General features: G+C 44.9%; 1 protein-coding gene across 1 annotated transcript; it reads right to left on the bottom strand.

Moving 5' to 3' along the window:
• Positions 1–1,304: 1,304 nt before the first annotated feature.
• On the bottom strand, positions 1,305–13,556 carry LOC120999127 (zonadhesin-like). Its single transcript, XM_040430000.1, has 6 exons — positions 13,544–13,556; positions 6,290–6,540; positions 4,393–4,570; positions 4,184–4,292; positions 1,477–1,568; positions 1,305–1,375 (listed from the first exon to the last, which is right to left on the bottom strand). The coding sequence occupies exons 1-6, from the start codon at positions 13,554–13,556 to the stop codon at positions 1,305–1,307; spliced, it is 714 nt and encodes a 237-aa protein (XP_040285934.1).
• Between the last annotated feature and the right edge of the window lie 854 nt (positions 13,557–14,410).

The following is a 14,410-nucleotide window of genomic DNA, read 5'->3' on the forward strand; positions in this document are numbered from 1 at the left end:
TGGGGCACTGCGCGTGCAATCTAATGTGCCACCAGATAGTTGTGGTGTGTTATGTTGTTCTATTCTTATCAGTTTAATCCCTGTTACGTCCCCTATCAGGGGACGTGTATATGGCATCGATTTTAGGAATCGGGAGATGGAAAAAGATGCTTGGTCGGTCCTCCTACTTCAAATTTGGGGCACTGCGCCTGTAATCTAATGTGCCACCAGATATGAGTTGCACTGGTGTGACACTGTCCCCTCGCAGGCCCTGAAACGCACACGTGTGAAGGAAAATGGCTGCTATTATTTCACAGTCCAAAAAGTGTTGTTTTTTTAAATGTGCACCACTGTTACACCAGATATGAGTTGCACTGGTGTGACACTGTGCCCTGGCAGGCCCTGAAACGCACACGTGTGAAGGAAAATGACTGCTATTATTTCACAGTCCAAAAAGTGTTGTTTTTTTTTAAATGCAAGCTATTGTGACACCAGATATGAGTAGTGGCACTGGGCAAGTGGGCACAGTATACGCTGTGAGCCTGACACACAAGCTGGCAGGCAGGCAACTGCAATTAGATTACACAGGAAAAAAAAAGCAGACTGATGTTTTAGCCCTAAAAAGGGCTTTTTGGGGTGCTGTCCTTACAGCAGAGATCAGATGAGTCCTTCAGGACTGTAGTGGGCACTGAATGCACTAGCCTAGCTATCGATTTCCATATTAAATCAGCAGCAGCTACACTGTTCCTCCTCTCACTAAGAATGCAGCTTCCGAATGAATCTGAAATGGATGCTGTCCAGGAGGTGGGAGGGTCTGGGAGGGAGGGTCTGCTGCTGATTGGCTGGAATGTGTCTGCTGACTGTGAGGTACAGGGTCAAAGTTTACTCAATGATGACGAATAGGGGGCGGACCGAACATCACATATGTTTGCCCGCCGCGGCGAACGCGAACAAGCTATTTAAAACATTGATTAAGACTAGGTGGCTTCACTTCATAACACAAGCTGTAGTATGGAGCTGTAGTACGATGGATAATACTGACATCCAATGAACCCTATTACTTTATAATAAGGTCCATCAGGTTCTGGAGTGGTGTTCAAGTAAAGGTGAACAGGGTGCATGTTGTCTTCTTGTGGGTATGAATAATAGCTGATATACAAACTGAAAAGATGATAGAATACTTACGGCAGAAGGTGTCTGATCTCCATTCAACACATATTCCAGCATCTGAACACTGTTGAGCATATGCTTGCACAGCGTAACATAGGGAATTTGAGTCGCCACCAGTTAGACACATGTCTATTACACAGTTTTCAAAGAAATTATCAGGATTCACAAGAGCATGGCAGTCCTTGAAGATTCCTAATTAATATAAATACAAATGCGTTTTTACTGACTGGAATAATAGAATGGAAACTGAATTTATCTGGATGTCTACATGTTAGTGGCTGATAATATAAATTAGCAGACTAGTATGTCGTCACATATATGTCTCACCTGCAGTATCGGTTATAGTGCCACAGATTGTATCCTTTCTGTATTCTGCTTCAAGATTTGGATCACAATTTTCAATGTCTTGACTTCCACACCTATGACACATGAAAAAAAAGATATTACATGGCACCTGTAGGATAAACCATTCATCAATACTTTTATTATGTTTAGGGGGTAATTTATCATTCTGAAATACGCCTATATTAGGCGCATTTCAGGCGCAGATTGGAGTGCAAAGGTTTGTTGCGCCACAATCTGCAACGTCACGCCACTCACACCAGGACTAAATAAGTGGGCGTGGCGTGGGCTGGAAGGGATGTGTCGCATTTACAATAACGAAATTTGGCACACAGGTACATCAGTTGTCTGGGAAGGTTTTAGACCAGGTCTCAGTTCTCTAGTATGTTCCGTTCCTGAGATATTCCCAAAAAATGCATTAGCCAATAGAAGATTGGTCACATGACTTTTATCAGTCAATAGAAGCTTGCAGGTCCCCCAGCCTCCACATACACAGTTTTACTTCAGGTTTTCATAACAACCCAGCCATTTATCTTCACTGCTGTAGGAGAGCTTTAAAGGAAATCTGTCACCAGGATAAAAGCTATTGAAGTAAAGCCATGGCCTAATAGCACTTAGTACCTTATTTCTAGATGTGCCTTTGTTCCAGTAATAGATGTTTTTATCCTCTGAAAATCCAGTTTATTTGGTATGCAAATGAGCCAGTAAGGTGCCCAGAGGGGCATCACTCTTGCAGGAAGGAGCCCAGAAACACCCTCTGCCACAATGTGTCCACCCTCAAAAGACTTAAAACCCCACCCAAATGTCCCACTAATCCACGCCCCTAATCTGGTTAGGCTATGCCCCCTCCCACTCCTGAGCCAACAGGGATTGAATAAATGAAGGTAAAAATCAACTTCTATCAGCTGCAGGGGTGAAAGGGAGGGTGACTTTCTCCCTGCAGCTCACACTCAGACAGTACAGTGCTGCTGTCTTAGAGTGAGCTGTTCAAAAGGACACGCCCCTGATCCAGTTAAGCCACGCCCCCTCTCACTCCTCAGCCGACTGAGATTGAAAAAATAAAGTTAAAAATCATCTTCTAGGTTGCGCTAAGCCATGCCCCGATCTGGTTAGGCCACGCCCCCTCCACTCCTCAGCCAACAGGGATTGAAAAAAAGAAGGTAAAAATCAACTTCTAGGTCCTGCTAAGCCACGCCAATATCTGGTTAGGCCACGCACCCTCCCACTCTTAAGCCGACGGGGATTGAAAAAATAAAGGTAAAAATCAACTTCTGTCAGCTGCAGGGGTGGAAGGGAGGGGGACTTTCTGCAGTACAGTGCTGCTGTCTTAGAGTGAGCTGTTCTAAAGGACATGCCCCCGATCCAGTAAAGGCCCTGTGGAGGTCACTGTCAAGGGGGTGGTATGCTGTGAAAGTCACTGTTAAAGGGAAAGGCTGCTGTAAAGGTCAAAGTTAATGGGGTGGGCTGCTGTGGAGGTCCAATTTTAAGGGACGGGGCACTGTGCTGTAGATGTCACTGTTATAGTGGATAGTGTTGATATCTTTTAACGACACACACAAACATTAAATTAAATTGATTAAATATACCCGAGCGAAGCCGGGTCCTTAAGCTAGTATATATAAATAATTGAAAAAAATAAGGCAAAGCTTCAATATTAGACACAATCAATGCATAAGAAAAAAACTGTTGCAGGAAAAAAAAAAATTTAATCTTGAACAACCCCCTTTAATAGCTAAGGCATTATGCATTTTAAAAATACATTAGAGGAGATATATTAAAACTGTAGTTACAAACACTAATCTTAGTATTAAGTCCATTAGATAAGACTGTGGCAAATGTTTTAAGAGGCACAGGTCCCTTAATAAATTGGGCTCATTTCCAGGCAGTCCATGTGCTAGGCTTTTAAATGTATGCCATGAGCAGATATAGATTTAACTTAATCATTTATGCTAGTTTCTGGCATAAATGATAGTTTATCTGTCAGGCTGCGGGAGGTCACGCTATTCTTGCCACTTTTAAACAGTAATTAAACAAGTGATAGGTCGCAAATTATTGTGCAACTATAGCGTACACCATAATTTGCTAATTTTTTATGCCACATTAGTGGCGAAAACACTTTAGTAAATGTCCCTCAGAATCTACCCAGTGTACAAAGTATGATATACCTATCCACAGTTTAACTTAGAGTATGTTAATACTGCAACACGTCTTTAAGAATATTATTAATTACAGGGGCAGACTGCCCATAGACCCTACAGGGAAATTTCCCAGTGGGTCGATGCCAAGGGGCCACTGAGCCCTTCTCACGGCCGCTGGCCAGGTACATAATGATCTGATGCTCTCCTGAATTCAACTACATCTCTGTCCTCATAGTAATACACTTGATACACTTGGATACTACAGCGAAGGTGGTGGTATTTTGTTGCTGCATTGTGATATTTGATTCTGCAAGGGGGTATTTTGTGCTCCATTGTGGTATTGCTGGCCCTGCCTACTTGTGCTGCCCCACCTTTGGTAAATTTGGATTCACCTACAACATAGAGCCACTTTTAGGTTTCCAGGGCAACTTTAAGTTCCCAGTCCACCCCTATACATATAAACTAAAAATGATTGCATGCATTTTCTCAATGCACTATTGAGCTTCAATTAAATTAAACAATTAAAAGAACAGTACAATATTTCTATAACTTACACTTTATTATCTCGGTCAACCAGCCAGCTATCTCCAAGTTCTTTTGAATTTGATGCTGTACTGCCATCAGGCTTTAAAGAGTCATCTCTTGCATTGTCATTGTAGTTGCCTAAAAGACAGGAATATTGAAGGTGAAATGAAACCAGTTCAGACAATAGTAGCTTCCTCACACACTGTAAACTATAAGTGGGTATGAACATAGGTCTTACCACACAGTCCACACACATGGCCCTTGAATGTTGAGAGTAGAGAAACATCACTGTAATGGTTACCATCAAACCTCACTTGTAGTCCAAAGTCGGTCTCTAAAATTAAGTAATTGCCACTGATGTGCACTCTGACTCTACTTTCTAGAGCCGTTGGCAGGTTTGTTCTCTTTCCATCAACCTAGTATGAAAAGTTTTAAAAAAATTGATGAAACTGGAAAGTGAATAATTGGGAGACCATGTACTGTACGGTGGATCTGCTTATTTTCCTGACAGAGGGGGGTATTTATAAAACTGGTGTAAGGCCTCTTTCACACGGGAGCCATAGATTTGGTCCGGATAAGATGCGGGTGCGTCGCGGGAAAATCCGCGCGAGTGCAAAACATTTTAAAGAGTTTTGCACGTGCGTGAGAAAAATCGGCATGTTTGGTACCCAAACCCGAACTTCTTCACAGAAGTTCGGGTTTGGGTTAGGTGTTGTGTAGATTGCATTATTTTCCCTTATAACATGGTTATAAGGGAAAATAATAGCATTCTTAATACAGAATGCTAAGTAAAATAGGGCTGGAGGGGTTAAAAAAAAAATAATTATAATTAACTCACCTTAATCCACTTGTTCGCGCAGCCCGGCTTCTCTTCTTTCTTCTTTCTTCAGGACCTGGGTAAAGGACCTTTGATGACATCACTGCGCTCATCACATGGTCCATCACATGATCCGTCACCATGGTGATGGATCATGTGACGGGCCATGTGATGAGCGCAGTAACGTCACCACAGGTCCCTTTCCTCCTGCACAGCAAAGAAGAAGGAAGAAGAGAAGCCGGGCTGCGGGAACAAGTGGATTAAGGTCAGTTAAATTATTATAATTTTTTTAACCCCTCCAGCCCTATTTTACTAAGCATTCTGTATTAAGAATGCTAATATTTTCCCTTATAACCATGTCATAAGGGAAAATAATACTGATCGGGTCCCCATCCTGATCATCTCCTAGCAACCATGCGTGAAAATCGCCCTGCATCCACACTTGCTTGTGGATGCCTGCGATTTTCACGCAACCCCATTCACTACTATGAGGCCTGCGTTGCGTGAGAAACGCGCAAAATAGAGCATGCTGCAATTTTCACGCAACGCACAAGTGATGCATGCAAATCACCGCTCATGTGCACAGCCCCATAGAAATGAATGGGTCCGGATTTAGTGCGAGTGCAATGCGTTCACCTCACGCATTGCACCCGCGTGGAAATCTCGCCCATGTGAAAGAGGCCTAAAGTAGAACTGGCTTAGTTGCCCATAGCAACCAATCAGATTCCACCTTTCATTTTCCAAAGGAGCTCTGAATAATGAAAGATGGAATTTGATCGGTTGCTATGGGCAACAAAGCTAGTTCTACTTTACACCAGTTTGATAAATGTTTTCTGATGCATTTCAGTTTTTTCCCCAGCTTTTTGATCCAAGTGACAGAAAAAAACAGCCACATTTGAGACATTAATTTATGTGAATTTAAATTAAAGGATTTTTGCAGTATATAGTATTACTAAGGCCGAATGCACACGGCCGTGTTCCGCGGCCGAAAGCGGTCCGTGGTATGCCGGGCTGGATTCCTGTTCAGAGCAGGAGCGCACGGCGTCATTGGTCGCTATGACGCCGTGCGCTTCATGCCGCCGCTGCACTACAGTAATACACTCGTATGATCTATACGAGTGTATTACTGTACAGCAGCTGCGGCATGAAGCGCACGGCGTCATAGCAACCAATGACGCCGTGCGCTCCTGCTCTGAACAGGAATCCAGCCCGGCATACCACGGGCCAATCTCGGCTGCGGAACATGGCCGTGTGCATTCGGCCTAAGGGAAATGACAATATATCAAATATGTGATTAACAGGAAACTGGGAAACTTACATTTAGCTTTTTGTTCTTCAGCAATGTAAAATTAGTGTTGTACATTTCTACATGTACTGACTGGATATAGGACACTTTGGTGTTGCCTCCTCTGTGCTCATTGGTGGTGTAGACATGGAAGTATGGGAATTCAATAGATGATACATTGCATAGTTTTGTGAGTGTGTAGCTGCAGTTCCCCATGTAATGGTGAACTGCACCATCAAATGTGTTGTAGTGAGGATCTCCAGAGGCACTGCAGATTGTAGCAGCTGGAAAGAAGCACATAAATATAAAATGGGTGATCTCATAATAAATGGCTTATTGAGTTACTATTCTTAAACATGTATAGCTTGCTCCATGGTAAGATAGGTTCTTGATAATTTGGCAATCTTTGAAATGTTTCCATACAATTTTGCTGCATTTGAAGATTACAACTATATTAAACTGGTTAAATGGGCAGAGGTAACTCTCACCCACCTTCTCTGTGTTTTCTTTACGGATTTACTCTAGATGTATTATCACACTTGTTTATTTTAGTCATTTTTTTTTATTTCAGTTTTATAAGCTAAAACCAAGAGTGGAACAAACATAGCCTAAAAGTATATAAAAAAAAGAATAGTTCGGCACACATTCCTCATTTTAACTCGGAAACACTGATGCAAAATAATGACTAGAGATGAGCGAATCGAAGCTGACAAAGTGAAATTCGATTGAAATTTCAGGAAAAATTTGATTCGCACCGAATGCGAATTTCCTCGCGCTTCGTGGTAACGAATCTTATTTTTTCCTAAAATAGCTGCTGCACATGTGAGGACATGGGGCAAGAAACTCTGGGAAGTCGGGAACACCCATGCTGACATGCATGCAGCCAATCAGCAGCCAGCCAGCCCTGTGATGTCACAGCCCTATAAATAGTGGCAGCCATCTTAGATTCTGTGATTCACCAGTGTACTTAGTGCAGGGAGAGACGTGTCTGCAGGCGCTATGGACAGTGATAGGAAAGACTTGATTGTGGTGAAAAAAAAACGATTTACAAGTGCAGGGAAAGACTATTCAAGGTGTAGGGAAAGGATAAGGAGGAATCATTCCACTGCATTTCTGTTGAACAGGGTTCAGTGGGGAGGTGACAGCCTGGGTAAGTGCTTGTTCACACAACCGTTGCCCCTTCACTTGAATGGGTCTGCAAATCCGCAGATACAGTACGGAACCCCACAGAAGCACTGCGGAGTGCTTCCTGGGGTTCTGTTCCGTGCCTCTGCACCACAAAAAGATAGAAATTGCTCTATCTTTTTGCGGAACGGACAGATCGCGGACACATTCAAGTGAATAGGTCCGCGATCCACATGCGGCTGACCCACAGTCAGTGCCCGTGCATTGCGGACCACAATTTGCAGTCCACAGCACGGGCATGGAGGGGCAACAGTCGTGTGAACAAGCCCTAATAGGAACAATCCGATTACACTTTGCTGCACTGACTGGCATTATACATTGCCATTATACAGCTCTGTAATTCCAGCAAACCGTTTTTATTAGGGTGCAAGTGCTGTTTGATACAAATATTAACAGGGTTTATTACAAGGAAATAATTCTACCTTTTATTTTCCCTTGTACGGTGCAGTTATATGTTCTAAAGTGGTTTTTGGCTTGTATTAGTGGGAAAAAAGGGCTTACTAGCCATTGTGTGGTGAAGTGCAAAAATGACAATACCTTTTTGTCGTGTATTAGTGGCAAAAGAAAAATATATTTGCCGCTCAACGGTGCAGTTATCTGTTCTAAAGTCCTTTTTTCCATGTATTAGTGGAAAAAGAAAAAAATAATATTTGCTACTCAGCAGTGCAGGAAAAAAAGGAGACAATGCGGCAGCACTCTGCAAATCAGACAAAGTACAACAATGCTTACAAAAATTATGATGCTAATACTACGCTTAAAAAGCGAGATGCTTGGTCAATGCATTTTGTACAAAACCATCTAAGCCCGTATGCCAAACGTCAAGGCGATCTCTGTTACACGGGTCCTAACACTAAATACTGTTACACGGGTCCTAACACTAAATACTACCGGAAAAAGGCAGAGTGGATCCAGCATGCATGTGGGTCCAACACTCCCTGAATTTTATGGCGGTCATTATGGCGCATAACAGGTAGTATTTAGTGTTAGGACCCGTGTAACAGAGATCGCCTTGACGTTTGGCATACGGGCTTAGATGGTTTTGTACAAAATGCATTGACCAAGCATCTCGCTTTTTAAGCGTAGTATTAGCATCATAATTTTTGTAAGCATTGTTGTACTTTGTCTGATTTGCAGAGTGCTGCCGCATTGTCTCCTTTTTTTCCTCTAGGTCTTTGCCATGGCGGCGTGCACCTGCGCACTGGGAGGTGCTGACTAACCCTCTTTTTTTTGCAGATCTACTCAGCAGTGCAGTTATCTGTTTTCAAGCACTTTTTTCCATGTATTAGTGGAAAAAGAAAAAAATATATTTGCTGCTCAGCGGTGCAGTTATCTGTTTTAAAGCCCTTGTTTCTGTGTATTAGTGGAAAAAGAAAAAAATATATTTGCTGCTCAGCGGTGCAGTTATCTGTTTTAAAGCCCTTTTTTGGGTGTATTAGTGAAAAAAGGAAAATGATCTTTGCCGCTCAGCGGTGCAGTTATCTGTTTTAAAGCCCTTTTTTGCGTGTATTAGGGGAAAAAGGAAAAATATCTTTGCCGCTCAGTGGTGCATTTATCTGTTTTAAAGCCTTTTTTTCCGTGTATTAGTGGACAAACAAAAATATCTTTGCCGCTCAGTGGTGCAGTTATCTGTTTTCAAGCACTTTTTTCCATGTATTAGTGGAAAAAGAAGAAAATATTTGCCGCTCAGCGGTGCAGTTATCTGTTCTAAAGCTCTTTATTCCATGTATTAATGGAAAAAGAAAAAATATCTTTGCCGCGTATTAGTGGCGAAATAAAAATATATTCTCCATTCAGCGTTGCACTTATCTGTTGAAAAACCTTTTGTGTAAAAGTGGAAAAAAATTAGGGCCTAATTGCAGTTCTGCGGTGCAGTGATATATTCAGAAGCCCTGTTTACTGTATATTAGTGGAAGAAAAAAATATACACTCACCTAAAGAATTATTAGGAACACCATACTAATACGGTGTTGGACCCCCTTTTGCCTTCAGAACTGCCTCAATTCTACGTGGCATTGATTCAACAAGGTGCTGATAGCATTCTTTAGAAATGTTGGCCCATATTGATAGGATAGCATCTTGCAGTTGATGGAGATTTGAGGGATGCACATCCAGGGCATGAAGCTCCCGTTCCACCACATCCCAAAGATGCTCTATTGGGTTGAGAACTGGTGACTGTGGGGCCATTTAAGTACAGTGAGCTCATTGCCATGTTCAAGAAACCAATTTGAAATGATTCAAGCTTTGTGACATGGTGCATTATCCTGCTGGAAGTAGCCATCAGAGGATGGATACATGTTCTCATTCTGTTTACGCCAAATTCGGACTCTACCATTTGAATGTCTCAACAGAAATCGAGACTCATCAGACCAGGCAACATTTTCCAGTCCAATTTTGGTGAGCTCGTGCAAATTGTAGCCTCTTTTTCCTATTTGTAGTGGAGATGAGTGGTACCCGGTGGGGTCTTCTGCTGTTGTAGCCCATCCACCTCAAGGTTGTGCATTTTGTGGCTTCACAAATGCTTTGCTGCATACCTCGGTTGTAACGAGTGGTCAGTCAACGTTGCTCTTCTATCAGCTTGAATCAGTCGGCCCATTCTCCTCTGACCTCTAGCATCCACAGGACTGCCGCATACTGGATGTTTTTTCCTTTTCACATCATTCTTTGTAAACCCTAGAAATGGTTGTGCGTGAAAATCCCAGTAACTGAGCAGATTGTGAAATACTCAGACCGGCCCGTCTGGCACCAACAACCATGCCACGCTCAAAATTGCTTAAATCACCTTTCTATCCCATTCTGACATTCATTATGGAGTTCAGGAGATTGTCTTGACCAGGACCACCCCCCTAAATGCATTGAAGCAACTGCCATGTGATTGGTTGACTAGATAATTGCATTAATGAGAAATAGGACAGGTGTTCCTAATAATTCTTTAGGTGAGTGTATATTAGCAGTTCATTGTATCATTTATCTGTTGAAAAGTCTTTTGTGTAAAAGTAGAAAAAAATTAGGGCCTAATTGCCCTTGTGTGGTGCAGTGATATACTGTAAAGCCCAGTTTGCCGTGTATTAGTGGCAAAATAAAAATATATTTGCCGTCCAGCATTGCACTTATCTGTTGAAAAGCCTTTTCTGTTGTGTAAAAGTAGAAAAAAATTAGGGCCTAATTGCCCTTGTGCGGTGCAGTGATATACTGTAAAGCCCAGTTTGCTGTGTATTAGTGCCGAAATAAAAAATATTTGATCTAAGATTTGATTATTTTATCTAACAATATGTTAAACAGAGAAGTGCCAGGCCCTGCACAGGGGAGTGGCAGAGGCCTAAATGTTTCTGGTGCAGGCAGAGGTCACAGCAGAGTAAGGGGGCGTGGCAACAGGGTACACAGCGAGAGGCCTGAGCTTCCAGTTTCATCTTGACCAGCAACCCAGCAGTTCTTGAATCGTTGACTCGTTCATCCACTTCTTCCCAAGTGACATCAGACAACCCCAGCCAAGAGTCAGAGGGTTCCTATGACACAACACTTAGTTGGCATGACCCTGGAGCAGGCCGTGTGCCCCCACCTGTCCTAATCCTACCTCTGTCATTTTCAGTTCCCTCACCACGAGAAGTATAATATGCCATAGGCTCGGCTCCCCTATTCAGCGAGGAAGAGCTACTAGAGGAATGTCAGCAGCTACTGACCAGCCAGAATCTGGAGGAGACATCCGCCGCTTCCTCCGCTAGGCGGGCAAGTAGTGATGAGGAGAGTGGCGTGGGAGCTGGTGTTGTGAGAGGTCAGACTCAGAGACGGATGAGGAGGACCTCAGTGATGTGCAGACAGTACTCGATGATAATGATGTAGCTGATCGCACTTGGGAGCAGGGTGACGAAGAGGCTTCATCATCATCGGGAGAAGAGGGTGGCCGCCAGGAAGTTGCTAGCGTGGGCGGGAGTCAGCATGGTGGCAGCAGTGGGCGGTCGGGAGCCAATTGTGCCCGGGGTAGACCACCCGCTTCGCAGGAGCCTACCTGCCTGGGAATTAGCGGTGCAGGGGTTCAAGGAGACAGAGGTGGTAGCAGTCAGTCAGTGCGTAGTGTTGGGGGTAAAATTACCTACTCAGCGGTGTGGTGTGGTAGTTTTTTGTTAAGCCGTCGGAGAAGGTAAATATGGCCATGTGTAGAATCTGTGGGCAGAGGGTGAAGCGTGGCCAGGGTGCCAATGGCACTACGGTCCTGCGTCAACATATGCAGCGTTGCCATAAAGAGACCTGGGAGAACCGTGGCTCCGATATGGTGGTCCAGCCTGCCACAGAAACCGCTTCATCACCCAGTGGCACACACTCAGTTTCAGGCAGTCAAGGCTCCACCACCTCATCGAAGGAAGCTGTCTGTCCTTCCCATCATCTGCTGGTCCTGATTCTCCTGATTCTCCTGCTCCTCCTACTCCTCATCAGTCATTCCATCAGCAATTGATCACCGAAGCGATTGCCAAGAGACAACAGTATGCGTGCACTCATCCAACGGCGCAGAAGCTGAACGTGCTCCTTTCCAAGTTGTTTGTGCTGCGGTCCCTCCCTTTCCAAGTGGTGGACTCTGCACCTTTCAGAGAACTGATGGCTTGAGCCGAAGTGGAGGGTCCCAAGCCGTCATTTCTTTGCCAAAAAAGCAGTACCAGCTCTGCACACACATGTAGAACAGAAGGTGGGCCAGTACTTGAGCCTGTCAGTGTCTACCAAAGTGCAAGGCAGCGCCCGACATGTGGAGCTGTAACTACGGTCAGGGACAGAACATTTCCTTTGCGGCCCACTGGGTTAATGTGGTTTCTGCACAGCCACACCAGCAACTTAGCCAGGTGACGCTGCTTCCGCCTCCACGTTGCCACACCATTGGTCCAGCGACAATGTCCGCCTCTGCCTCCTCATTCTCTACCGTGTCCTCAGCCTCCACTGCAGGGACAATTCACTGTGCACCTCCAGAATACCACATGTGCAGGGCATGGTGGTGTCACACTGTTCTTGACCTCGTTTGCCTTGGTGAACGGAGTCACACAGGGCAGGAACTGCTCCGTGTCCTTCAGCAAGAAATTGAATCCTGGCTTTCTCCCTGACAACTCAAAATCGGAACCATGGTGGCCAACTACGGGAAGAACATTGTCTCGGCGTTGCGTCAAGGAGGCATGAGCCATGCGCTCACCCATACAATCTGAGTGTCAAGCATTTCCTGAAGTCTTCCACCCATCTGCAAGACATCCTAAAAATGGCCAGGAAACTTAGCATGCATTTCAACCACTCGTACACCGCAAAGCACACCCTCCTAGAGCAGCAAGCGGCAGAAGGGCATCCCCCAACATAGGTTGATATGCTATGTTTCCACCCATTGGAATTCCACCCTCCATATGTTGGACCGACTGTACGAACAGAGAAAGGCCATAAATGATTTTCTGATGATTCAAGCGGACAGGATACTCCCCTGTGTTACTTCGATGTAAGCCAGTGGCAGCTCATGCGTGACACCTGCCATTTGCTCAGGCCCTTTGAGGATGCCACGTTATTTGTCAGTCGCCAGGACTACGGGATGAACCACATCATTCCACTGCTTCATGTCCAGGAACAGATGCTGCTAAATATGGCTGGTCAGAGGACTGGAGACGTGGCGCTTAGATCTTATGGCCACATGAGCCCTGTGGGGGCTGAACTGGAGGAGGAAAAGGACATTGGAGCACAAGCAATGTGTAGTATTGGTGGTTTTTCGACACAGGTGACAGGAAAAGAAGAGCAGGAGCAGCCGGAGGAGCAAGAGGGAGATGAGAAAGATGAGGCAGATGACCCAAGCACACTGTGGCAGTATGCAGTGGAGTGGAGTGGAGTCACTTGCGCAAATGGCCCTTCGCATGGTCAGTTGCTTGGGTAGTGACAGCCAAATTGTCACCATTCAGCAGAGGGATGACTTCTGGCTCTCCACCTTGTTGGAACCTCGCTACCGGTCCAAAATGGGTGCCTTTTTTATATCCGCTGAAAGGGAGGACAAACTGAACTACTATAGACAATCTTTGTAGCCAGTTGGCTGCTGCCTATCTGCGCCATCGTCCATCCTCTCGTAGGTCTGACTGGGGGGCCTTCTGCGCTCACTTTCCACTGCCATGTCTACTGGGGAGGGATGGGGTGGCAGGAGCAGTTCCAACTCCATCAGCAGCAGCCTGACTCTAGAGTCGCTGAAGAGCAGCTTCCTTCACCCGCATAGTGAAGAAACTACTCACCAGCAGCTAGACATAGAACAGGACCTGAACCAGCAGGTGGTGGCATACTTGGACGGCACCCTGCCAACCCACATTGAAGATCCACTGGACTACTGGGCAGCCAAACTGGATTTATGGCCGCAACTAGCAGAGTTTACCCTGAAAAAGCTGTCCTGCCCGGCCAGAAGTGTGGCATCAGAGTGGATGTTTAGTGCGGCGGGGCCAAAGTTTCCCAAGAAGTACTCGCCTGTCCACCCAAAATATGGAGAGACTGACCTTTGTCAAGATGAATCAGGCGTGGATCAGCCAGGATTTCCACCCACCAATGCCTGATGCATCAGACTAGATTATCCACGGTTAGAGATGGCCTTGCGGTTCGCCCGGCGGTCGTTTCGCGGCGAACTTTGCATGTTTGCGATTCGCCGAACATGCGAACATATGGAGAAATTTGCGCCCGCCATATTCTTTTACATTGTGAAGATCTTTCACCCATGACACATCCATCAGGTAGTACAGGACAGCCAATTGAGACATTTCAGCACTTGGACATACACCCTACCTTATAAATAAACCTGATCTGGCCACCATTTTACATTCAGTGTTTTGCCAGTGTAGGGAGAGGTTGCTGTGTGGAGCAGGGACAGGCTGTTAGGGACACCAAACGCTAGCTAATAGGGCCACAAAAGTCATTTTAAGCACTAGTATAGGTGTGCTATCGATATATGTGATACACAGAGGGGTGCGATATACTTATAATATA

The sequence above is a fragment of the Bufo bufo genome, chromosome 4 (genome assembly GCF_905171765.1).
Source record: "Bufo bufo chromosome 4, aBufBuf1.1, whole genome shotgun sequence".
Lineage (NCBI taxonomy): Eukaryota > Metazoa > Chordata > Amphibia > Anura > Bufonidae > Bufo > Bufo bufo.

Bases quoted from the DNA above. Each gene is read 5' to 3' on its own strand.
- LOC120999127 (XM_040430000.1), bottom strand. The intron at 4,293-4,392 runs GTAAGACCTATG...CCTGTCTTTTAG, and splicing joins CCATGTGTGTGGACTGTGTG to GCAACTACAATGACAATGCA. The intron at 1,376-1,476 runs GTGAGACATATA...CTATTATTCCAG, and splicing joins CACTATAACCGATACTGCAG to TCAGTAAAAACGCATTTGTA.